We start from the raw sequence: 26,277 nt of genomic DNA, 5'->3' as shown, positions 1-26,277 counted from the left end.
GTCTGCTTTACCTTGGCTGGTTATCAAAAATAAGAGGACCCCACATCGTTTCTTTCATTTATTTATTAGGTTAATCCACGTGCAGTAAACTACAAAAACAGCACTAATTATATATCTCACAGATATTTATCTACTGCATTTTTCGGAATACAGTGGGGCAAAAAAGTATTTAGTCAGTCAGCAATAGTGCAAGTTCCACCACTTAAAAAGATGAGAGGCGTCTGTAATTTACATCATAGGTAGACCTCAACTATGGGGGACAAACTGAGAAAAAAAAATCCAGAAAATCACATTGTGTTTTTTTTAACATTTTATTTGCATATTATGGTGGAAAATAAGTATTTGGTCAGAAACAAAATTTCATCTCAATACTTTGTAATATATCCTTTGTTGGCAATGACAGAGGTCAAACGTTTTCTGTAAGTCTTCACAAGGTTGCCACACACTGTTGTTGGTATGTTGGCCCATTCCTCCATGCAGATCTCCTCTAGAGCAGTGATGTTTTTGGCTTTTCGCTTGGCAACACGGACTTTCAACTCCCTCAAAAGGTTTTCTATAGGGTTGAGATCTGGAGACTGGCTAGGCCACTCCAGGACCTTGAAATGCTTCTTACGAAGCCACTCCTTCGTTGCCCTGGCGGTGTGCTTTGGATCATTGTCATGTTGAAAGACCCAGCCACGTTTCATCTTCAATGCCCTTGCTGATGGAAGGAGGTTTGCACTCAAAATCTCACGATACATGGCCCCATTCATTCTTTCATGTACCCGGATCAGTCGTCCTGGCCCCTTTGCAGAGAAACAGCCTCAAAGCATGATGTTTCCACCACCATGCTTTACAGTAGGTATGGTGTTTGATGGATGCAACTCAGTATTCTTTTTCCTCCAAACACGACAAGTTGTGTTTCTACCAAACAGTTCCAGTTTGGTTTCATCAGACCATAGGACATTCTCCCAAAACTCCTCTGGATCATCCAAATGCTCTCTAGCAAACTTCAGACGGGCCCGGACATGTACTGGCTTAAGCAGTGGGACACGTCTGGCACTGCAGGATCTGAGTCCATGGTGGCGTAGTGTGTTACTTATGGTAGGCCTTGTTACATTGGTCCCAGCTCTCTGCAGTTCATTCACTAGGTCCCCCCGCGTGGTTCTGGGATTTTTGCTCACCGTCTTGTGATCATTCTGACCCCACGGGGTGGGATTTTGCGTGGAGCCCCAGATCGAGGGAGATTATCAGTGGTCTTGTATGTCTTCCATTTTCTAATTATTGCTCCCACTGTTGATTTCTTCACTCCAAGCTGGTTGGCTATTGCAGATTCAGTCTTCCCAGCCTGGTGCAGGGCTACAATTTTGTTTCTGGTGTCCTTTGACAGCTCTTTGGTCTTCACCATAGTGGAGTTTGGAGTCAGACTGTTTGAGGGTGTGCACAGGTGTCTTTTTATACTGATAACAAGTTTAAACAGGTGCCATTACTACAGGTAATGAGTGGAGGAAAGAGGAGACTCTTAAAGAAGAAGTTACAGGTCTGTGAGAGCCAGAAATCTTGATTGTTTGTTTCTGACCAAATACTTATTTTCCACCATAAAATGCAAAAAAAATGATAAAAAAACAGACAATGTGATTTTCTGGATTTTTTTTCTCAGTTTGTCTCCCATAGTTGAGGTCTACCTATGATGTATATTACAGACGCCTCTCATCTTTTTAAGTGGTGGAACTTGCACTATTGCTGACTGACTAAATACTTTTTTGCCCCACTGTATAAGACGCACCGGACAATAAGACGCACCTATGTTTTAGAGGAAGAAAAATAGAAAAAAAAGTGAAGCAAAAAATGTGGTCAATTCTGTACTAATACCCCCCAATCCTGGTCTATATATGTCACAAATCCAGGTATACATGGCCCCCTCATCATCATCCTGGTAAACAAAGTTCCCCATCCTGGTATACATTGTCCACTCTTCACCATTCTGATATACATGGCTCCCTCTTCCCCATTCTGATATACATGGCCCCTCAGCCGCAGCGCCCGGATACTGCCTCCTGTGACCCGCTGCCGCTTCCTCAGCTCCCCATCCATAGCAGGTACATCTGGACTATAAGACGCACCCCTCATTTTCCTTCAAATTTTGGTGGAAAACAGTGCGTCTTATAGTCTGAAAAAAATGGTATTTATATCTTTGTACATCTAATAACATACCAAACAAAAACATGCATCAAAAATTAGGCAAAAACGCATACAAAAGCATAAGAAATAACGCAAGTGAGCTGAGGTGCGGGATTCATGTGGAAATTCAGCAGTGTGAAATCCTGAACAAACACTGATCGTGGGAACGTCCCCTCTGTCGCATAGAAGACTATTGTGTGAAAGAAAATAATCTATTGCCATAAATAAAAACTCCTTTGTTAAAACATATATTACAGATTATGGGTGCTAGATTCTATGAAGGGATGTTATCCAGGGAACTAGTGGAGTTTGTAAGTACCTGGAATCTGCCTCATGGGTTTTTAGCCTTCCATTGGTCAACATGTTAAGTTAATGGTTAAACTCAATGGACTGTTTTCTTTCAAACTTAAGATTATTATTACAGAATAAAAGAAAAATAATTTTACAAGTTCTGAACAGTAGATTCTTTGATTATTTGTATAAAATGACAGTACTTGCTCCTACTCTCTGGTTACATGCCTAATGTTGAGAAGCTCACTTTTCATAACACTGAATTTTTAATATTTAGCGCTTTAAACTTTATCTTTTTTTATCCTTCTACATATTCCTTAAGTAAAGGGAAAGCAATCCCATGAGGTAAAACTTGAAACCTAAGTGTATGACTAATGAAAGATCAAAAGACCCAATGAGTAAAGAAAAGTCTAGAAAATTAATCTGAAGAAACATGCCTGTGGAGATGTTTATTTGTGTCTTTTTCATGTACACTATCTCAAGAAATTAGCTGTATTTTAACAATGCTGGAACATTCACTATTTGAAGTGAAGCTATTGCTTATAGACTCTAAACACATATTTTAGTACATTTATTTAATGCTTCACAACCGCCAATGGTAAATATACGTCAAGGTTTGCTGGGCTTTGCGCAGCACCCTATAAATTTATAGTGGGTGGTCATGCAGGGATAGGGTCTGGGATTCCAGTGCTAAACACTGCCTCGGACAGGCAACATCATTGGGACCTGATTGGCTCAGGTCATATTTACATAAGTTGAAATAAAAGACCTAGGTCCATTAAGTTCAACCTTTCTCCACCAATTGTACATTTCGTCACTAATTTAACTATAACCCACAATGTTATGTGTATCAAGGAAATCATCCAGCCGTTTTTTTAAAAGCTGTTATAGTGTCTGCCATTACTACCTCATGTGGTAGGGCATACCACATTTTGACTGCTCTTACTGTAAAGAACCCTTTCTTATTTACATTCGGAATCGCCTTTCTTCCACCCATAATGAGTACCCCCTAATCCTCAGCACGGTCTTTGAAAGGAATAAGTCATGTGCCAGTGTTTTGTACTGCCACACATATATTTATACATATAAATGAGATCTCCTCTGAGGAGTCTTTTTTCTAAGCTAAACAAGCCCAACTTTTCCAACCTTTCATCATATGAGAGGCCTTTCATCCCTTGTAATAATCTGGTTGCCCATCTTTGAACTGACTAACTTCTGAATATCCTTTTTAAAATGTGGAGCCCAAAACTGGATCCCATGTTCTAGATGTGGCCTCACCAGTGATTTCTAAAGGGAAAAAAATAAGTTGGGATTGCGGGACTTTACCTCTTTTTATACGTCCTAAAATCTTGTTTGCTTTTGTGGCTGTTGCTTGACATTGAATACTGCTGCTTAGCTTACTTGTAATGAGAATACGCAAGTCCTTCTACTGTTCTGTAGTCCCAAATATACTCCCATTTAATGAATATGCAGCAATTGGATTACTCTGTCCTAGGTGCATTACTCTACATTTATCTACATTATATCTCATTTGCCGAGTATTTGCCCACTCATCTTATTTAGATCATTTTGCAATATTGTAATATCAAGGTCAAATTTTAATGTTGCAGATTGTGAGCCCTCGCGGCAGGGTCCTCTCTGCTCATGTACAGTACTAGTCGTGACTTGTATTGTTAAGATTGCTGTACTTGTTTTTTATTATGTATACCCCTCCTCACATGTAAAGCGCATGGAATAAATGGCGCTATAATAATAAATAATAATAATATCGTACATAGTTTGGTGTCGTCAGCAAAGCTTGACACTTTACTCTAAATCCCATCTACAAGGTCATTAATACAGAGGTTAAAAGAATCCTTTGTGGCACAGATCCCTACTGTACCCAAGTGCAAACTATATCCCATTTAGAAAATGTATAATTTATGACAAATCTTTGTTTCCTGTAATTTAGCCAATTCCTTACCCATTTGCATATAGTTCCCCCCAGTCCTTGCTTCCTTAGCATCAGTATAAGACTGCTATGTGGAACAGTATCAAATGCCTTTGCAAAGTCAAGATAAATCACATCAGCCGCATTACTAACATCCAGATTTGGACATCACCACAGGGACTCTAAGGCCCCGGACCCGTAGCTCAGATTGGGACCGCATCCCCCTCTCCAAGTTCACCATATTACTCCATATAGTGCCACTTTTACAAAAAGTGAGGTTTGACAAAGGCCCATTACGGGGTTGAAACGTTACCTCAACACCTTTTTTCTACTGTGGTGAATAAAACTCCCTATTTTTGCATTTCAAAAACCTATATCTCGAGTGCGGCTGTTGTTTTATAAATCAACATGTTACTTAAACATGACTTATTCTTTCATGAATTTGTGCTGGTTGTCAGTTATTATACTATTCTCTGCAATATATCTCTACAAGTCATCTCTTATATTCCCCTCAAAAATTTTGCACACTACTGATGTCTGGCTTACCAGATGGTGGTCACCAGGATCTACCTTCTTACCTTTCTTAACTATGGGTATCACATGAGCCATCCTCCAGTCCTGTGGCATCACCCCTGTTACAAGAGAGTCTAAGAACATGAGATACAGTGGTCTGTCAATTATTGAGCTCAATTCCCTCAGTATATATGGATGAGTGCCATCTGGGTCAGGGAGTTTGTCAATGTTTAAATTGCTCAGACGAAGGTGTACTTTTTGTGTTGTGTTAAACTAGTTATATCAGGTTGTGGCCTTTGATTTTGCCTTATTGAATGATAACTGTAAAGGTACCTTCACACATAACGATATTGTTAACGATATCGTTGCTTTTTGTGACGTAGCAACGATATCGTTAATGAAATCGTTATGTGTGACAGCGACCAACGATCAGGCCCCTGCTGGGAGATCGTTGGTCGCTGAATAAAGTCCAGAACTTTATTTCGTCGCTGGACTCCTGCTGACATCGCTGGATCGGCGTGTGTGACACCGATCCAGCGATGTCTTCACTGGTAACCAGGGTAAACATCGGGTAACTAAGCGCAGGGCCGCCTGTCCTCCAGCGCTGTGCTCTGCTCTCCTCCTGTACTGGCTGTGAGCGTCGGTCAGCCGGAAAGCAGAGCGGTGACGTCACCGCTCTGCTTTCCGGCCGCTGTGCTCACACAGACAGTACAGGAGGAGTGCAGAGCACAGCGCTGGAGGACAGACGGCTGTAGGTAAGTATGTAGTGTTTGTTTTTTTTTACTTTTAGGATGGTAACCAGGGTAAACATCGGGTTACTAAGCGCGGCCCTGCGCTTAGTTACCCGATGTTTACCCTGGTTACCGGCATCGTTGGTCGCTGGAGAGCGGTCTGTGTGACAGCTCTCCAGCGACCAAACAGCGACGCTGCAGCGATCCGGATCGTTGTCGGTATCGCTGCAGCGTCGCTTAATGTGAAGGGGCCTTTACAGACAGTTCACTGGTGAACACAGATGAAAAGTGTCTGATTAATATCTCAACCTTTTCTTTGTCCTCTATAATTAAATTTGTTATTGTCATCTTTTAAGGGGCCCATTCCATCTGTTTTTTTCTTTTTGGCATTGATGTATTTATAAAAAAATTGGGGATTTATTTTAATGTTGTTAGCGATTTGTTTTTCTGTAGATAACTTTGCTAGCTTGATTTCTTTTTAACATTTCTTATTTAGATCTTTATACTCCTGAAATGCTATTTCAGTATTCTCGGCTTTCAATATTTTTAAAGCCCTTTGTTTTTGTCTTATTAAACTTTGTACTGTCTTATGTACCCATAAAGGTTTATTTTAATTCCTTGACATTTTATAACCAGAGGGTATAAGTTTTCTGCAGGATTCTAGTAGTATTTTCTTTATGTTCGGTATCCCCGGTTACCATTACGTGGTCCCAGTCTAAATGATTAAGCTCTTCCATTAAGTTCCAGGTTTTTACCTTTCCCCTTTTAAATGTTTGATTGAAAATTATATTGAAACTTACCATGTTATGGTCACTGCATCTCAAATGCTCCCTGACCTCTAGATGATGATGTTATCCCTGTGTAAGCCAGCTCCCGGCTGTCTTACCTTCTTAACCCAGGGATCAATAGCAATTGTGGCATTTAGTGGGTTGTAAGAGGGAGTGGTCTTCCTTTCTCACTCTATCGTCACCCCTGCAATTCAATTGCGAGGAGCAAAGGGTAGTCATGGCAGCTGTAGGTCACATGATGACCTCTGGGTCTGCCAACTGGATGGCCTGTTAGATCCATCCAGAAGCTGGATCTAACAGACATTATGCCAGTAAGTCCCATAGAAGAGTTAAGCAAAAAAATAAATAAAATAAAATAAAGTAAAAATATTAAACTAAACATAAACATAAAAATAAGCAGGCATTCAGCTTTCAAAATTGTTTTTGGCGTCTTTTTTTTCTACTATCTTGGTTGTGTGGTAAAAGTACCAAATTAAAGATTTTTTTATAATTTAATTTGTGAAAAAAATGAAAACGTATGTAAAAATAGTTTTGTTTGTGTTGCCATTTGCTGAGAATCAAATTTTTTTCTATTTTTGCAGCGATTGAGCTGTATTAGGGCTTGTCTTTTTGTACTGCATGCTGACATTATTGACAGCATACTAGTCACTGGAAAGGCCTCCCTTATAAGTATGAGTTATCGAGGCGCTGCCAGTGAGGGGGGATATAAACCAAAAAATTACCGCACACTCAGAATTGATATGATGCAAAAGTGTTCAACAAATTTATTGCCATAACAAAAAGGTTGCCACAGGGTAATATGAGCAGTACGTGTAGATAGAAAAAGAGTTTCTATCTACACGTTCTGCTCATATTACCCTGTGGCAACCTTTTTTTGTTATGGCAATAAATTTGTTGAACACTTTTGCATCATATCAATTCTGAGTGTGCGGTAATTTTTTGGTATATGACTTTCTGGGCCACATGGTCCGTTTTACCAACACCTCCATGACCTTGAACTGAGTGCACACCATTATTCACTTTTAAGTGAGCGGGGATATACATCACCAGTCCAGGCTGGGTATATATATATATATATATATAAACCTCCCAGCCGTCACTGTCAAGAGTTCCTCACTAACACAGTACGGTATGCTGCCACCAGTTCCTCATTCGATATACAAGCCCTGTCCGACAGCAGTCTTAAATCGGGTGAGAAACCAACCCTGGAGTAGCGTATAATATAACCAACCGAACACGCGGACAAGGGGATTCATGAATTGAGATAAAAGAGCAGCCCAAGATTAATTTTATACTTAATCGCCGAAAAGGCGCACTAGAAAAATACAGGTATATATAGATATACAGAACAATATACAGGTATACAGTCAGGAGTGAAGTACAAGGGTAGGGTACGGATAGGTTACAATTACCGTGTTATGTAGCATGTAACCACAGGGAGGACTTATGGATCACAGGTCCAAATCTTAGTTACGTGGTTCCCTTGGCCGCGTCAGGTAACGGGCCTCCTGCCAGTAGAAGAACTGAGTCCAAAATGAGGAGCTGACTAATATTTTCTAGGCTGCTCCCTCCCACATGATGCACCCACCCCTGGGCTGGGCCTCCTCATTTCTGAGAGTATGATTTTCCAGACAGAACCATGGATGGTCCATAACTTACTGCCCGAAGGTCTAAATGGAATGGTGGCAGCGCCAATGGGTTCTGCTGGATTTTATCTGTGCAAGGAGACCAAATACAGCAGGGGTGGGGAACCTCAGGCCCCAGGGCCATTTACGACCCTCAATGACCTTTTATCAGTTCCCCGAGCATATTTTCAGGGACCACACTCTTGGGCAGGGAGCTGTATTTTGATTGCCACCAGCTCATTAATTTCTTCTTGCTCTGTTAGCACACACACAGTGTTCACTACTGAACACTGAAGGGCATGCAATGAAAGATTAAAGGGAACCTGTCACCCCGTTTTTTCAAGAAGAGCTAAAAATAGCGTTAAATAGGGGCAGAGCTGGGCTTTACATTAGTGTATTTTGGAGCCTTTATTCCCCACCTATGCTGCTGAAATACCTTTGTAAAGTCGCCGTTTTGGGCTGTCACTCACGCTGGTCAGGTCATATGGGCGTGGTGACAGCGCTGTTTCTCCCCCAGATCTCCGTTGGTGACGCAGTGGTGTGCGCATGTCCAAGTGGCGAATCTACTGTGCAGCTTCAAGGAAAATAGCGCGATCTGCGCTATTCAGCCGTTTATCGGTGGGCACGGCCATCTTTGTGAGGCCGCGCGTGCGCAGATGGTTCTTCTCGGCTTCCCGGGGCTTCAGGAAAATGGCTGCGGGATGCTGCGCGTGCGCAGATGGCGATCTCGACTGCCATTTTCCTGAAGCCGAGTTCGCATCTCGGCTGCAGGAAAATGGCCGCCGCGATCTCCATCTGCGCACGCGCGGTATTCCACAGCCATTTTCCTGAAGCCCCGGGAAGCCGAGAAGAACCATCTGCGCACGCGCGGCCATCTTTGTGATAAACGGCTGAATAGCGCAGATCGCGCTATTTTCCTTGAAGATGCGCAGTGGATTCACCACTTGGACATGCGCACACCACTACGCCACGCAGCATGGGTGGAGAATAAAGGCTCCAAAATACACTAATGTAAAGCCCAGCTCTGCCCCTTTTTTATGCTATTTTTAGCTCTTATTGAAAAAACGGGGTGACAGGTTCCCTTTAAATCCTGACACCAGTGCCAGAGTCAGTATGTACTTTGTGGGTGGAGTTTGCACAGCCCCTGAAGGATGGTATAAATATCTATATGGACTTTGGTAGAAAAAAGATTCCCCACCCCTGAAATATGGCTACTGTATTTAATTCCTGGTAGCTATGCTCGGTAACTCAATAACGTAGAGTGCTAGGGGTGGCTGCCTGTTATGGGCTCATGGGGAAAAGAATGCAGATTCCGATTATGTGCTTGGCTAAGCACAGAGATATTGCATTCTTTTATTATAGGTCATTTTCCAGATTCACTATCTCAGAGCCTTGCTGGGAGCTGTGGTGCCACAGTGTGTCTGAGTTGAACAAATGAAGCCAGTTCTGCACAAGAGTTCACACCCTGGTGATAACTGCTGGGTCACAGGGTCTATGGTCTTTCAGTCCCCCCTGGAGAGAGCTTCAAAAGGCCTTGTTGCTGGAGTTAATTGAAGAAAAACATTGCTCTGCTCTGTCTAAAGAAGTGCCTTCCCTGGATAATGAGGTCCCATTGTATAAGGTGTATTTGACTTCCCTTTATGGCCTGGGGGAATTAAATGGTGGGGGGATTGAGTTTGGAGTAAAGGTACCGTTACACTAAACGATTTACCAACGATCACGACCAGTGATACTACCTGGACGTGATCGTTGGTAAGTCGTTGTGTGGTCGCTGGAGAGCTGTCACACAGACAGCTCTCCAGCGACCAACGATGCCGAAGTCCCCAGGTAACCAGGGTAAACATCGGGTTACTAAGCGCAGGGCCGCGCTTAGTAACCCGATGTTTACCCTGGTTACCATTGTAAAAGTAAAAAAAAAACAAAAAAAAACAGTACATACTCACATTCCTGTCACGTCCCCCAGCGTCAGCTTCACTGCACTGTGTAAGCGCCGGCCGTAAAGCAGAGCGGTGACGTCACCGCTGTGCTCTGCTTTACGGCCGGCCGGCGCTGACACAGTCAGTGCGGGAAGCTGACGCCGGGGGACGTTACAGGATTGTGACTATGTACTGTTTTTTTTTTAACTTTTACAATGGTAACCAGGGTAAATATCGGGTTACTAAGCGCGGCCCTGCACTTAGTAACCCGATATTTACCCTGGTTACCAGTGAACACATCGCTGGATTGGCGTCACACACGCCGATTCAGCGATGACAGCGGGTGATCAGCGACCAAAAAAAAGGTCCTGATCATTCCCAGCGACCAATGATCTCCCAGCAGGGGCCTGATCGTTGGTCGCTGTCACGCATAACGATTTCATTAATGATATCGTTGCTACGTCACAAAAAGCAACGATATCGTTAACGAAATCGTTATGAGTGAAGGTACCTTAAGTATTTTGGGTCAAACTGAATCTAACAGGGGATTCCATCAGATCGGAAAATGATATCAAGTAAATATAATTTTCCCATATCTCACACTACAGACTAATGAATCCCCCCTTCCCCAACCCCCCCCCCCCCCCCCCAGCGCATTGTGCACTGCGGGTATTTGCCGGTTTCAGACACGGGTAAAATGGGAGCGGCCTCGCTGTACATATACCTGTGTGGAGCGAGGCCGTGCTCTCTAGTTGGCCAGCCACGTCACTGTTCTGGGTACAGCCTCGGCTCTATACAAGTGGCCCATGGGCCAGGAGTATATATAACTCATACACACCCTCTGTTCATGGGTCTGAATCCGGCGAATCCCCGCAGCACACGGGGCGTGCACTGGGGGGGATTCATAAGTCTGCAGTCACATAGAGCGATAACAGACTTATCGTTTACCATGTCGTGTACTAGAAAACGGGGAAAAAATCCAAGTGCGGTGAAATTGAAAAGAAAAAAAGTGCAATCCCAAACTTGTTTTTTGTTTGGCTTTTTTACTATGTTCACTAAATGCTAAGACTGACCTGCCATTATTATTCTCCAGGTCACTACGAGTTCATAGATAAAAAAGAACCTAGACGTGTTTGGTGTCTAAGGGTGAAGAAAAATTCCAAACTTTGTAAAAAACAAAACAAATTGCGCCATTTTCCAATACACGTAGCGTGTCCAGTTTTCGTGATCTCAGATTGGGTGAGGGATTATTTTTCATGCACCGAGCTGTCATTTTTAATGATACCATTTTGGTGAAGATACGATCATTTGATCGCCCTTTATTGCATTTTAATGCAATGTCGCAGCAACCAAAAAACTTAATTCTGGCGTTTTGACTTTTTTTTCTCGCTACGCCGTTTAACAATCAGGTTAATCCTTTTTTTTATTGATAGATCAGGCGATACCAAATATGTGTATGTTTTTTTATTGTTTTATTTTGAATGGGGCGAAAGGGGGTGATTTGAACTTTTATACTTTCCTTATTTTTTTAAAGGGAACCTGTCACCCCGTTTTTTCAGATTGAGCTATAAATACTGTTAAATAGGGCCTGCGTTGTGCGTTACTATAGTGTATGTAGTGTACCCTGATTCCCCATGTATGCTGAGAAATACATTACCAAAGTCGCCGTTTTCGCCTGTCAATCAGGCTGGTCTGGTCAGGTGGGCGTGTTCACAGCGCTCTTTTCTTCTCCAGCTTTCCGTTGGTGGCGTAGTGGTGTGCGCATGTCCAAGGTCCGAATTCCCTGCGCCCACGTGAAGACACAGCGCGCGATCTGCGCTGTAATCCCTTGCATCGGTGGGGGCGGCCATCTTCCTGGGGCAGCGCGTGCGCAGATGGAGTGCTCTGCTGCACGGGGCTTCAGGAAAATGGCTGCGGGATGCCGCGCGTGCGCATTAGAGATCGCGGCGGCCATTTTTCCAAAGCCGAGTTTTTAAAAAACATTTTTTTTTACTTTTGGCATGCTTCAATAGTCTCCATGGGAGATTAGAAGCTGCCTCAACCCGATCGGCTCTGCTACATAGAGGCGATGATCAGCTAGCAGAATTACTCACTTGCTATGAGCGCTGACCACTGTGTGGCGCTCACAGCAAGACGGCACTGACAACCATAGAGGTCTCCAGGAGACCTCCGTTTGTCATGCCAACACACCGGTGACCCGCGATCACATGACGGGGTCACCGATGTGCATATTTCCAGCGCGATTGCCGGAAGCGCTTGTTAAATGCCGCTGTCAAGAGTTTGAAAGCGGCATTTAACTAGTTAATAGCAGCGGGTGGATCGCGATTCCACCCACGGCTATTGCGGGCACATGTCAGCTGTTCAAAACAGCTGGCATGTCCTGGGAAAGATGTGGGCTCAGCGCTGGAGTCCTCATCAACGGGAGGGAGTAAATGTATGCCCGATGTCGAAAAGGGGTTAAAGAGAAAAAGAGTTGAACCCACAGAGGTATGATTTTGGTGGCTAACCTAAGTATACTCCATCAATTTGTAAGTTCAAAGAAACACAGTTACTTCTCTTGTAATAAGCCTCATTCACATATGTATTTCTTTTCATGTGCTTGTTTGATTCTCGTTCTTCAGGTGTAGAACATGTACCCAGTCTATGTTGCTGTTATGTTTGCTAATGACAGGTGTTATGAAGGCAATCCAGAAACACAGTGTGCTTAGCGATCAGAGCGCACACAGTGATCTGACAAATACCCAAAAATACAAGAACGAGCTCTGAGACGTGGAAACTCTGTAGACTGCACACCTGATCCTATCCTAAACACAACTAAAAGCGGCTGTGGATTGCGCCTAACAACTACCTAGGCAACTCGGCACAGCCTAAGAAACTAGCTAGCCTGAAGATAGAAAAATAGGCCTGACTTGCCCCAGAGAAATTCCCCAAAGGAAAAGGCAGCCCCCCACATATAATGACTGTGAGTAAGATGAAAAGACAAAACGTAGGGATGAAATAGATTCAGCAAAGTGGGGCCCGATATTCTAGGACAGAGCGAGGACAGTAAAGCGAACTTTGCAGTCTACAAAAAACCCTAAAGCAAAACCACGCAAAGGGGGCAAAAAAAAACCACCGTGCCGAACTAACGGCACGGCGGTACACCCTTTGCGTCTCAGAGCTTCCAGCAAAACAAAAGACAAGCTGGACAGAAAAAAAGCAACAAAACAGCAAAAAGCACTTAGCTATACAGAGCAGCAGGTCACAGGAACAATCAGGAGAAGCTCAGATCCAACACTGAAACATAGACAAGGAGCAAGGATAGCAGCATCAGGCGGAGTTAAGTAATGAAGCAGTTAACGAGCTCACCAGAACACCTGAGGGAGGAAGCTCAGAAGCTGCAGTACCACTTGTGACCACAGGAGTGAATTCAGCCACAGAATTCACAACAGTACCCCCCCCCCTTGAGGAGGGGTCACCGAACCCTCACCAGAGCCCCCAGGCCGACCAGGATGAGCCGCATGAAAGGCACGAACAAGATCGGAAGCATGAACATCAGAGGCAAAAACCCAGGAATTATCTTCCTGAGCATAACCCTTCCATTTAACCAGATACTGGAGTTTCCGTCTAGAAACACGAGAATCCAAAATCTTCTCCACAATATACTCCAATTCCCCCTCCACCAAAACCGGGGCAGGAGGCTCAACAGATGGAACCATAGGTGCCACGTATCTCCGCAACAACGACCTATGGAATACATTATGTATGGAAAAGGAGTCTGGGAGGGTCAAACGAAAAGACACAGGATTGAGAACCTCAGAAATCCTATACGGACCAATAAAACGAGGTTTAAATTTAGGAGAGGAAACCTTCATAGGAATATGACGAGAAGATAACCAAACCAGATCCCCAACACGAAGTCGGGGACCCACACGGCGTCTGCGATTAGCGAAAAGTTGAGCTTTCTCCTGGGACAAGATCAAATTGTCCACTACCTGAGTCCAGATCTGCTGCAACCTATCCACCACAGAATCCACACCAGGACAGTCCGAAGACTCAACCTGTCCTGAAGAGAAACGAGGATGGAACCCAGAATTGCAAAAAAATGGAGAAACCAAGGTAGCCGAGCTGGCCCGATTATTAAGGGCGAACTCAGCCAACGGCAAAAAGGACACCCAATCATCCTGGTCTGCAGAAACAAAACATCTCAGATATGTTTCCAAGGTCTGATTGGTTCGTTCGGTCTGGCCATTAGTCTGAGGATGGAAAGCCGAGGAAAAGGATAGGTCAATGCCCATCCTACCACAAAAGGCTCGCCAGAACCTTGAAACAAACTGGGAACCTCTGTCAGAAACAATATTCTCAGGAATGCCATGCAACCGAACCACATGCTGAAAGAACAAAGGTACCAAATCAGAGGAGGAAGGCAATTTAGCCAAGGGCACCAGATGGACCATTTTAGAAAAGCGATCACAGACCACCCAAATGACTGACATCTTTTGAGAAACGGGAAGGTCAGAAATGAAATCCATCGAAATATGTGTCCAAGGCCTCTTTGGGACCGGCAAGGGCAAAAGCAACCCACTGGCACGAGAACAGCAGGGCTTAGCCCTAGCACAAATCCCACAGGACTGCACAAAAGTACGTACATCCCGTGACAGAGATGGCCACCAGAAGGATCTAGCCACTAACTCTCTGGTACCAAAGATTCCAGGATGACCAGCCAACACCGAACAATGAAGTTCAGAGATAAGTTTATTAGTCCACCTATCAGGGACGAACAGTTTCTCTGCTGGACAACGATCAGGTTTATTCGCCTGAAATTTTTGCAGCACCCGCCGCAAATCAGGGGAGATGGCAGACACAATGACTCCTTCCTTGAGGATACCCGCTGGCTCAGATAAACCCGGAGAGTCGGGCACAAAACTCCTAGACAGAGCATCCGCCTTCACATTTTTAGAGCCCGGAAGGTACGAAATCACAAAGTCGAAGCGGGCAAAAAATAACGACCAACGGGCCTGTCTAGGATTCAAGCGCTTGGCAGACTCGAGATAAGTCAAGTTCTTATGATCAGTCAATACCACCACGCGATGCTTAGCTCCTTCAAGCCAATGACGCCACTCCTCGAATGCCCACTTCATGGCCAGCAACTCTCGATTGCCCACATCATAATTACGCTCAGCGGGCGAAAACTTCCTGGAAAAGAAAGCACATGGTTTCATCACTGAGCAATCAGAACCTCTCTGTGACAAAACCGCCCCTGCTCCAATCTCAGAAGCATCAACCTCGACCTGGAACGGAAGAGAAACATCTGGCTGACACAACACAGGGGCAGAACAAAAACGACGCTTCAACTCCTGAAAAGCTTCCACAGCAGCAGAAGACCAATTAACCAAATCAGCACCCTTCTTGGTCAAATCGGTCAATGGTTTGGCAATGCTAGAAAAATTACAGATGAAGCGACGATAAAAATTAGCAAAGCCCAGGAACTTTTGCAGACTTTTCAGAGATGTCGGCTGAATCCAATCCTGGATGGCTTGGACCTTAACTGGATCCATCTCAATAGTAGAAGGGGTAAAGATGAACCCCAAAAATGAAACTTTCTGCACACCGAAGAGACACTTTGATCCCTTCACAAACAAAGAGTTAGCACGCAGGACCTGAAAAACCGTTCTGACCTGCTTCACATGAGACTCCCAATCATCTGAGAAGATCAAAATGTCATCCAAGTAAACAATCAGGAATTTATCCAGATACTCATGGAAGATGTCATGCATAAAAGACTGAAACACAGATGGAGCATTGGCAAGTCCGAACGGCATCACTAGATACTCAAAATGACCCTCGGGCATATTGAATGCAGTTTTCCATTCATCTCCTTGCCTGATTCTCACCAGATTATACGCACCACGAAGATCTATCTTAGTGAACCAACTAGCCCCCTTAATCCGAGCAAACAAGTCAGATAACAATGGCAAGGGATACTGAAATTTAACAGTGATCTTATTAAGAAGGCGGTAATCAATACACGGTCTCAGCGAACCATTCTTCTTGGCTACAAAGAAGAACCCTGCTCCCAGTGGTGATGACGATGGGCGAATATGTCCCTTCTCCAGGGATTCCTTCACATAACTGCGCATAGCGGCGTGTTCGGGCACGGATAAATTAAATAATCGACCTTTAGGGAATTTACTACCAGGAATCAAATTGATAGCACAATCACAATCCCTATGCGGAGGTAGAGCATCGGACTTGGGCTCTTCAAATACATCCTGATAATCAGACAAGAACTCTGGGACCTCAGAAGGGGTGGATGACGAAATCGACAAAAATGGAACATCACCATGTACCCCCTGACAACCCCAGCTGGATACCGACATGGAATTCCAATCCAATACTGGATTATGGGTTTGTAGCCATGGCAACCCCAACACGACCACATCATGCAGATTATGCAACACCAGAAAGCGAATAACTTCCTGATGTGCAGGAGCCATGCACATGGTCAGCTGGGCCCAGTATTGAGGTTTATTCTTGGCCAAAGGTGTAGCATCAATTCCTCTCAATGGAATAGGACACCGCAAAGGCTCCAAGAAAAACCCACAACGTTTAGCATAATCCAAATCCATCAGATTCAGGGCAGCGCCCGAATCCACAAACGCCATGACAGAAAACGACGACAAAGAGCATATCAAGGTAATGGACAGAAGGAATTTGGACTGTACAGTACCAATGACGGCAGACCTAGCGGACCGCTTAGTGCGCTTAGGACAATCAGAAATAGCATGAGTGGAATCACCACAGTAGAAACACAGACCATTCAGACGTCTGTATTCCTGCCGTTCAACTCTAGTCATAGTCCTATCGCACTGCATAGGCTCAGGTTTAACCTCAGGCAGTACCGCCAAATGGTGCACAGATTTACGCTCGCGCAAGCGTCGACCGATCTGAATGGCCAAAGACAAAGACTCATTCAAACCAGCAGGCATAGGAAATCCCACCATGACATCCTTAAGAGCCTCAGAGAGACCCTTTCTGAACAAAGCTGCCAGCGCAGATTCATTCCACTGAGTGAGTACTGACCATTTCCTAAATTTCTGACAATATACTTCTATATCATCCTGACCCTGGCACAAAGCCAGCAAATTTTTCTCAGCCTGATCCACTGAATTAGGCTCATCGTACAGCAATCCGAGCGCCAGGAAAAACGCATCGACACTACTCAATGCAGGGTCTCCTGGCGCAAGAGAAAATGCCCAGTCTTGAGGGTCGCCGCGCAAAAAAGAAATAATAATCAAAACCTGTTGAATAGGATTACCAGAAGAATGAGGTTTCAAGGCCAGAAATAGCTTACAATTATTTTTGAAACTTAGAAACTTAGTTCTATCTCCAAAAAACAAATCAGGAATAGGAATTCTTGGTTCTAACATAGATTTCTGATCAATAGTATCTTGAATTTTTTGTACATTTATAACGAGATTATCCATTGAAGAGCACAGACCCTGAATATCCATGTCCACACCTGTGTCCAGAATCACCCAAATGTCTAGGGAAAAAAAAAAAAGTGAACACAGAGCAGAAAAAAAAAAAAAAATGATGTCAGAACTTTTTCTTTCCCTCTATTGAGAATCATTAGTTAGGCTCCTTGTACTGTTATGTTTGCTAATGACAGGTGTTATGAAGGCAATCCAGAAACACAGTGTGCTTAGCGATCAGAGCGCACACAGTGATCTGACAAATACCCAAAAATACAAGAACGAGCTCTGAGACGTGGAAACTCTGTAGACTGCACACCTGATCCTATCCTAAACACAACTAAAAGCGGCTGTGGATTGCGCCTAACAACTACCTAGGCCACTCGGCACAGCCTAAGAAACTAGCTAGCCTGAAGATAGAAAAATAGGCCTGACTTGCCCCAGAGAAATTCCCCAAAGGAAAAGGCAGCCCCCCACATATAATGACTGTGAGTAAGATGAAAAGACAAAACGTAGGGATGAAATAGATTCAGCAAAGTGGGGCCCGATATTCTAGGACAGAGCGAGGACAGTAAAGCGAACTTTGCAGTCTACAAAAAACCCTAAAGCAAAACCACGCAAAGGGGGGCAAAAAAAACCCACCGTGCCGAACTAACGGCACGGCGGTACACCCTTTGCGTCTCAGAGCTTCCAGCAAAACAAAAGACAAGCTGGACAGAAAAAAAGCAACAAAACAGCAAAAAGCACTTAGCTATACAGAGCAGCAGGTCACAGGAACAATCAGGAGAAGCTCAGATCCAACACTGAAACATAGACAAGGAGCAAGGATAGCAGCATCAGGCGGAGTTAAGTAATGAAGCAGTTAACAAGCTCACCAGAACACCTGAGGGAGGAAGCTCAGAAGCTGCAGTACCACTTGTGACCACAGGAGTGAATTCAGCCACAGAATTCACAACATGTTGCTATTCACATGTTAGGAATTAGCCCTTATCTCTGTCTCCACATCAGCTTTGATCTGAAGGGAGTGGACTATTGCTATTGCACTGATCCTAACATCTCCTAACATCCCAGACCTCTGTAAACAGGTTACGAAAACCCGAAAGCAAAGAAGCATTCTGTGTCAGTATCAATTAGGAAGCAGAGGTGTCAGGGCCTGTTACCGAAGCTGACAGTGAGACATCTGGGCAGCTTTCTTAATGAAAATCCATTAGTATGTTTCATCTATTTTTATCTCAAGCCAATTAAAGCAACTTTTCTTTTAGGTGGACATTAGTAGATAAGCTGATTCTGCTAATATGTTAGCTAACTAAAGATTTACTCTCTAAGCACATTCTGCTGTTTTATAAAGGTCTGTTTATTACACATCTTCTGATTCTTCTAATTCAAACACTTAGGCTATATTCACACTTAGCGGTTTTTACCGCGGAACCGCCGCGATTTTGATGCTGCGGGTCCGCAGCAGTTTCCATAGCGTTTACAGTAACATGTAAACCCTATGGAAACCGCAAACCGCTGTGCACATGCTGCGGGAAAAACCGCGCGGGAACGCAGCGGTTTACAACCCGCAGCATGTCACTTCTTTGTGCAGAATCGCTGCGATTCTGCACCCATAGGAATACATTGAACCGCTTACTTCCCGCATGGGGCTGTGCCCACGTTGCGGGAAGTAAGCGGATAATGTGCGGGTGGTACCCGGGGTGGAGGAGAGGAGACTCTCCTCCAGGCCCTGGGAACCATATTTGGGGTTAAAAAATAATAAAATCTGGTTATACTCACCCTCTGATGTCCGGAGCTCCTGGGCGCTGCACGCGGCTGTCCGGTCAGAGTTGCTGTGCGACCAGGACCTGCGGTGACGTCGCGGTCACATGACCGTGACGTCACGAAGGGTCCTTCTCGCACAGCATCTCTGGAACCGGACCGCCGGGTGCAGCGCCGAGGGATCGGGACGTCAGAGGGTGAGTATAACCAATTTTTATTATTTTTAACATTACTATTGATGCTGCATATTGCTGCATATGCAGCATCAATAGTATAGGCGGAAACCCGCAGCGGAAAACGCGGAACAAACCGCGATAAATCTGCAGGGAGAACCGCAGTTGTTTTGCCCTGCAGATTTATCAAATCCGCTGCGGGAAAACCCGCAGAGGGACGCCGCAAGGTGTGAACATAGCCTTAGTCCTCTTGTTTCCAAATAATGTGTGCTAATACTTTTGGGTATTACAATAAAAATCATATTATTCATCGCCTGACACATTAAGAGTGTGATATCTGGTATCGTGTACATTAAAGTTCTCATTATTAAGATTATATACGATAATGTATTATAACATATGGTAATATAATGTAATGTGTTATAATTTCAATCACTCAACTGAATATTCAGTTCCTGACTGAGAAGCTTTAAGGTACCTTCACACATAACGATTTCATTAACGATATCGTTGCTTTTTGTGACGTAGCAACGATATCGTTAACGAAATCGTTATGCGTGACAGCGACCAACAATCAGGCCCCTGCTGGGAGATCGTTGGTCGCTGGGAATGATCAAGACCTTTTTTTTGGTCGCTGATCACCCGTTGTCATCGCTGGATCGACGTTTGTGACGCCGATCCAGCTATGTGTTCACTGGTAACCAGGGTAAATATCGGGTTACTAAGCGCAGGGCCGCGCTTAGTAACCCGATGTTTACCCTGGTTACCATTGTAAAAGTTAAAAAAAACAGTAAATACTCACATTCCGATGTCTGTCACATCCCCCGGCATCAGCTTCCCGCACTGACTGTCAGTGCCGGCCGTAAAGCAGAGCACAGCGGTGACGTCACCGCTGTGCTCTGCTACGGCCGGCCGGCGCTGACACAGTGCAGGGAAACTGATGCCGGGGACATGACAGACACCGGAATGTAAGTATGTACTGTTTTTTTTTTTTTTACTTTTACAATGGTAACCAGGGTAAACATCGGGTTACTAAGCGCGGCCCTGTGCTTAGTAACCCAATGTTTACCCTGGTTACCCGGGGACTTCGGCATCGTCTGTGTGACAGCTCTCCAGCGACCACACAACGACCTAAACAGCGACGCTGCAGCGATCAGCATCGTTGTCTATATCGCTGCAGCGTCGCTAAATGTGACGGTTACTTTTTAAGGAGCCATTGGCATTAAACATGCATTATTTATTTCAAGGGACACCATGTATGAATTATTCATTTTCAGGGGACACCAGCCATAATTTTCGTCAGGGGCATTTTGTATAAATTACTTATGATCATGGGACAGCATGTATAAATTTCTATTTTTTTTTTTTTTTGGGGGGGTGTTGAGATACCATAAATAAATTATATTCAGGGGCACTGTATATTAATGACCTCTATTCAGCAGGCACCAAGTACAGTTTCAATCAAAATTATTCAGCTCACTATTGCTACAAACTTTTCTTTTACAATAAACCAAACAAATAAGAAGAAAGGGACATGTTGGAGAATTCATTTGTTATATTAGTTGTGGCGACCTATTTACAGTTTTCCTATTTGATTGGTTTATTGTGTATATTTTACCAATAAACCTAATTTGCAATGGGGTGTTGAATAATTTTTATTGCAACTGTGGGGGGATGGATTCTCTTGCTTGCACACATATATATTAGTGTTTTTAAAAAATGTCCATATTTCTACATAAATTTGACCTGTAATTACATTAGATTTCCACAAAAGTCCTAAAAGTTTTTATTGAGGAAGACATGTCTGTGAGTGTCAAAATTATGTGAACCTTTAGGCCTGATTCAGACGTCCAATTTTCTCACCTATGAGAAAAAATGAACTATAATTTTCATCAGACTTTGATCAGAGTGTGATAGAACCTGAAGACCTACCTCTTCCGACAAGCCTACAACCTGCAGTAACTGCCGATTGACCAAACCGCTGCACGACCAGCTCTACCCTACCTACTGTATTCTCACCCATCCCTTGTAGATTGTGAGCCCTCGCGGGCAGGGTCCTCTCTCCTCCTGCACCAGTTGTGACTTGTATTGTTTAAGATTATTGTACTTTTTTTTCTATGTATACCCCTCCTCACATGTAAAGCGCCATGGAATAAATGGCACTATAATAATAAATAATAATAATTCAAGTGTCATCAATTTTATATATGAAAAATGTAAACCACCTTCTTCTATGCAACAGTCCGAGAAAATCAGACCACACTCGGATGTCATCTGAGTGCTGTCCAATTTTTTCACAGACCAATAGACTTGCATTAATGATTTTGATATGACCCTTGAATTAAACTAGGTCATGTCTCCATGATTTTCTGTGGACCAGTTGATCAACGAAAAATCATTGATATGTGAATGCCACATAGACTTTCACAGTGTATTATCCGTGAAAATCATGGATGCCACTTGTATGGGAAAATGCGACATCTGAATGAACCCTTAGCATTAGCAGATAATTTGATGGAGAAAAATAGTCTGATGTTTTAAAACATTGGGATGACAATCAGGTGTCAATGGGCAACTACTTTCATTTAAAGGGAACCTGCACCAGGTTTTTGCCATATAAAGTAGGGCCAGCACCTGTACGCCCTTATACACAGAATTCTAGAATTATGTATATAAACCCCAATGCGCTTTGCGTTACACAAAAAAAAAATGCTTTTATTATACTCGCCTTCAATGCGGTCCGATGGGCCTTGCTACTCTTGGTCCGGTGTCTCCTCTCTCTTTGCAATTGCCAACCTCCTTGTTTCATGTGGGTGACGAGTCCTATGTCACTGACACAGTGTCCTCCATCGTGGTCCTGTGCCGACGTACTTTTCTCTGCCCTGCTAAGGGCAAAGTATTGTAGTGCGCATGCAACAGCGCTTTTTGCCATTCCCCACGCATGTGCATTACAGCACTTTGCTCCACACTCGGAATGGAAAACATTGGAGTGCACTCCTATGTTTTCCAGGCACACAAAGACTTGAATGGGTAAATGTGATCCGATTTGCGGAGCCACTTGCAGCATGCTGCGATTTTTTTTCTCATTATAAGTCGGCATGAGAAAAAACAAACGCTCATCAGCACTGTCCTACTGAATAACAACATTGGTCCAATTGCTACCGATGTATACGCTCGTGTGAGCAAGCCCAAACACTATTTATATGCTTTTCAATCTCTACCAAATTACTACAAATGGAAATTGGCATCAAACTAACTGTGTGAGGTTTGCCTGACATGCAACGATCCTCCAGCACAGGATCTAGCAGACATCATCCCCTCTCTTCTGTCAGATTCTTGGATGCAGAGACATGTCACACACTTACTTTCAAGATGCTAGAACTTATGGTCATGAGAAGCCCCAGTGTGAGAACGATTCTCATTTGAAAATCCATGTATCAAATATGGTAGGCGAGAAAGTGTTAAACTAGCAAACTGTATGAGTAACAATTGCAAACTGGGAAAGTGTTCAGCTATGTAACATTATGTAATGCATGTCCTAGCTGAACAAGCAGCATCTGCACATGAACAAACACAATGGCTTATGTATTAGTCATACACTTTAAAAATGCGCAACTGAAAAAGAAAATATAAGCTTTTATCTAAACTTACTGATGTTGAGAACCAACAACTATCTGAACTATAGAGGGCTAGGCTATGAAAACCAAGGTAAGGCATCACCTAGGCATGTCACCGTGTCTTTAATGAGAATAACTAGGTTGGTCCTTAAAAGAACTGGGGACACAGGGCATTCACCTGTTGGCAGAAGAACATATTAGGGTGCATTAAAGGAGGTATTCTAAAGATACTGAAGAGCAGCTTCATCCCCTCCGTGGTCCATTCTGTGAAGCCATTTTAACACGCTATATCCAGACTAGTTGCAGGTCTCCTAATCCAAACTCAACATCCATGGATAGTGCGGATATTGAGGTCCATACTCAGACCATGAATGTTGAATGTGAGAAAAGGGCCTGAGGCTGCATTCACACATCCAGTGTGGTGTCCGTTTGTTAAGTGGTACATTCACATGTTCTGTATTTGGTCAGTCTTTTAACTCAGTATTTGTATGTGTCGGCACCTGCGCAGAAGAAACAAGAATCCAATGCCCATAAAAAGGCAGAACGGTAACGTGGAATATCGCAATCGTGAGCTGCAGGCGCGGGACAACCACTAGACGTCACAGGCCCTGTGATACTGATGGGAGTCGACCAGTACGCTACACTAATGAAGACAGCCTGGAAGAATGCATTAACATAACGGATTAAAAGATGATTTCTCCACAAGACAGCAGATATCAGGCATACAGCTATGATTATTTTAAAGGGAACCTTTCACCCCCAAAATCGACGATGAGCTAAGCCCACCGGCATCAGGGGCTTATCTACAGCATTCTGTAATGCTGTAGATAAGCCCCCGATGTATCCTGAAAGATGAGAAAAAGAGGTTAGATTATACTCACCCAGGGGTGGTCCCGCTGCGGTCCGGTCCCATGACCCAATGACAAGTTGCTAAGTATTCTAGAACCTGTATGCCCATATCAATAGGTTAGGTACTGTTAAGTATTCTAGAACCTGTATGCCCATATCAATAGGTTAGGTACATCCAAGGGGGTGAGGGATTCCCTTTAAACACAGGTGAAAACCGGAATACATCCTTTTTACTTCAGTGCTCCATCAGTTTTTTTTTATCCATTGAATTGTCTCAATGGTTAAAAAAGAAGTTCAGACAGTTCACTTACTTCAGTTTTAAAAATGGAAGCAAAACAGAGGAAACATTAGGGAAAATTGTTTCATTTTACATGGATGTACAAACAGACCTTTATGTGTTGATGTAGCCTTGAGGCACATTTAGCCTTGAGGCACCTATGACACTATGGGGGTGTTCAAATGTCAGTGATTTTTTGTGGTTGGATCAAGTGGTCCATGCAAAATCACAGAGACATGTGCGATATTGATTTGAGTGTTTAATCAAATTCGGCAATAAAATTCTATGTGCCCGTGGGAAATATATAATCGGACAGCGCTCAGATGCTATCCATGTACTGTGTTTTTCATGGGATGACAGAATGGTGTAGGTAGAGAAAACGTTTTTTTCTTTTTTCTCATCACTGTTGACACTGATCCAAATTACTGATTTGGTTAAATCACTGATTTCTGACTACTGAGGCGCAAGTCAGCTTTGGTGCAACTACATGATACACCTCCGGACTGTGTATAGAGATTGATACATTGGAACGATTCATTCACCTGGAGTACTGGTGACGGCTAAGTGGCATAGGAAGCTGTATACTGGTTGCTGATCCATCCCATCACTTCTGAGCCACTATGCTTCCCTTTCCATCACTGGTACCAGTATTATTGAAGCCGACTATGGATGTCTACATAGATACTCCTGGTGCCAATAATACCGTCACTGTGAAGAAAGCCATGGTGCTAGATATGGCCACAACCTTCCTATGTAACGGCAGCCCATACCTGATCCTTTACTGCTATAATGGCCTTTACCCTTCCGATAAAATGGTTTATATTGGCAAATGTATTAGAAACGTGACTGACAAGCAAGAAACCAGAGGAAGATCTGTCCAATTCTCCAGCAGATTCCTGCATTTCTCACACTGACTCACAGCCCTGACTGCTTTATGAAGCCCCATCATTTCCCAATCTTCCATGTTGGCACTGAATCTCCCACACCATTTGTACCTGGCCAGCACTGTCCCAGGTGAGCTGTGTTCTGTAATAGTGGAGGCTATAATTACAGACATGCACATGAAGTATGAGGACACCAACCTGTAGCCAGTGCAGAAGCTGCGAGCAGTGTGAGCAGTGAGAGCAGAGCCTCCATGGTCACTGGTACATAGGAGCATATGCCTGGAGCTGGATGACTTCTCCCAGTAATGCCTATTGCAGACATGCAGGTCCCATCATGGAATCATCAGCACTGGAGATGGAGGACACCAGTGGGAATCACTCTCCTGGGGAAGGTGAGCTGCCATGTTCTGCCGGCGGCACCTGACCTGTAGCTCCTTCCAGGCGCGTCCTTGTGTACACGACAAGTCCAGGCTGCAGCTTGTCTCTCAGCTATTATTATGTCTCCCCTCCCGTGATAACAGTGTGGGATGTTTGGGGCTGGTGGAAGTACAGTAAGTGGTGCCCGCCTGGTTCCCGCCCTCAGCCGCCCCGTTCCCGCCCTCAGCCGCCCCGTTCCCGCCTTCTACCTCAGCCGCCTCCTGCACCTCACACACATTCCTCTCATGCACCGTCTGTGCTGTGCACGGTGCTTGTTATGAGGGACTGGTACTGACACAAGTCAGCAGCTTACTCCTCCTCCTCCACAGTCGCCCGTGCCTCAGTATATTGCTGCCTTTTTATGTCTGGCAGCATGCCCTCATGACACAGTTAGTGAATGAATCAGTCATGCATTCACCATGACAGGGACATTCTTGGAGCCATTAGTCATTAAAACTTGTACACTGAAAATGCTTGATGTAAACAATCCATAAATGGCAGCACTCGAGGGAATATGTGGGGGCGTAATGTTTCCTCATACAACCTGTCTTGTGGTGCTGTAAAAGTAGAGAACCACCTGCCTGCAAGGGGCAGTGTTTGGGTAGCACCCTCCATTTACCCTATGGGGAGAAGCAAGGGTGGAACTGTAGGGGGTATCCAAAAAAGTGAAAAAGGTGGCACTCACCAGATAAAATCCATGCTTTATTAGACAAACTTGTAAAATTACATCTTCAGCTGGAGGGAAGTGCGAGGATGACGGGCCGTTTCACGCTGAAGTGAATAGCATACCATAAAGAAACCCCAGCATTATAAATGATGCATGTCTGGTACATGCCGGAATGGTGGCACAGTTAGCTTAGCATACTAAGGACCCTTCTAGTTAGAAGGTGTCAC

The 26,277-nt window shown here is 44.0% G+C and overlaps 1 protein-coding gene across 2 annotated transcripts in view; it reads right to left on the bottom strand.

The window, feature by feature from the left end:
- The window catches only part of NTN4 (netrin 4), a 313,242-nt gene extending 287,596 nt beyond the window's left edge, over window positions 1-25,646 (bottom strand). Inside the window, exon 1 of one of the 2 annotated variants that reach the window (XM_069764709.1) lies at window positions 25,165-25,646. In XM_069764709.1, coding sequence (XP_069620810.1) covers window positions 25,165-25,288 — 124 coding nt within the window. In that variant the 5' untranslated portion in view covers window positions 25,289-25,646. The remainder of the gene's footprint in view (window positions 1-25,164) is intronic. The other variant, XM_069764710.1, reaches the window with a different exon arrangement.
- Between the last annotated feature and the right edge of the window lie 631 nt (window positions 25,647-26,277).

This window comes from Ranitomeya imitator, chromosome 4, assembly GCF_032444005.1.
Source record: "Ranitomeya imitator isolate aRanImi1 chromosome 4, aRanImi1.pri, whole genome shotgun sequence".
Taxonomy (NCBI): domain Eukaryota; kingdom Metazoa; phylum Chordata; class Amphibia; order Anura; family Dendrobatidae; genus Ranitomeya; species Ranitomeya imitator.
This window is presented reverse-complemented; position numbering and strand designations above follow the sequence as displayed.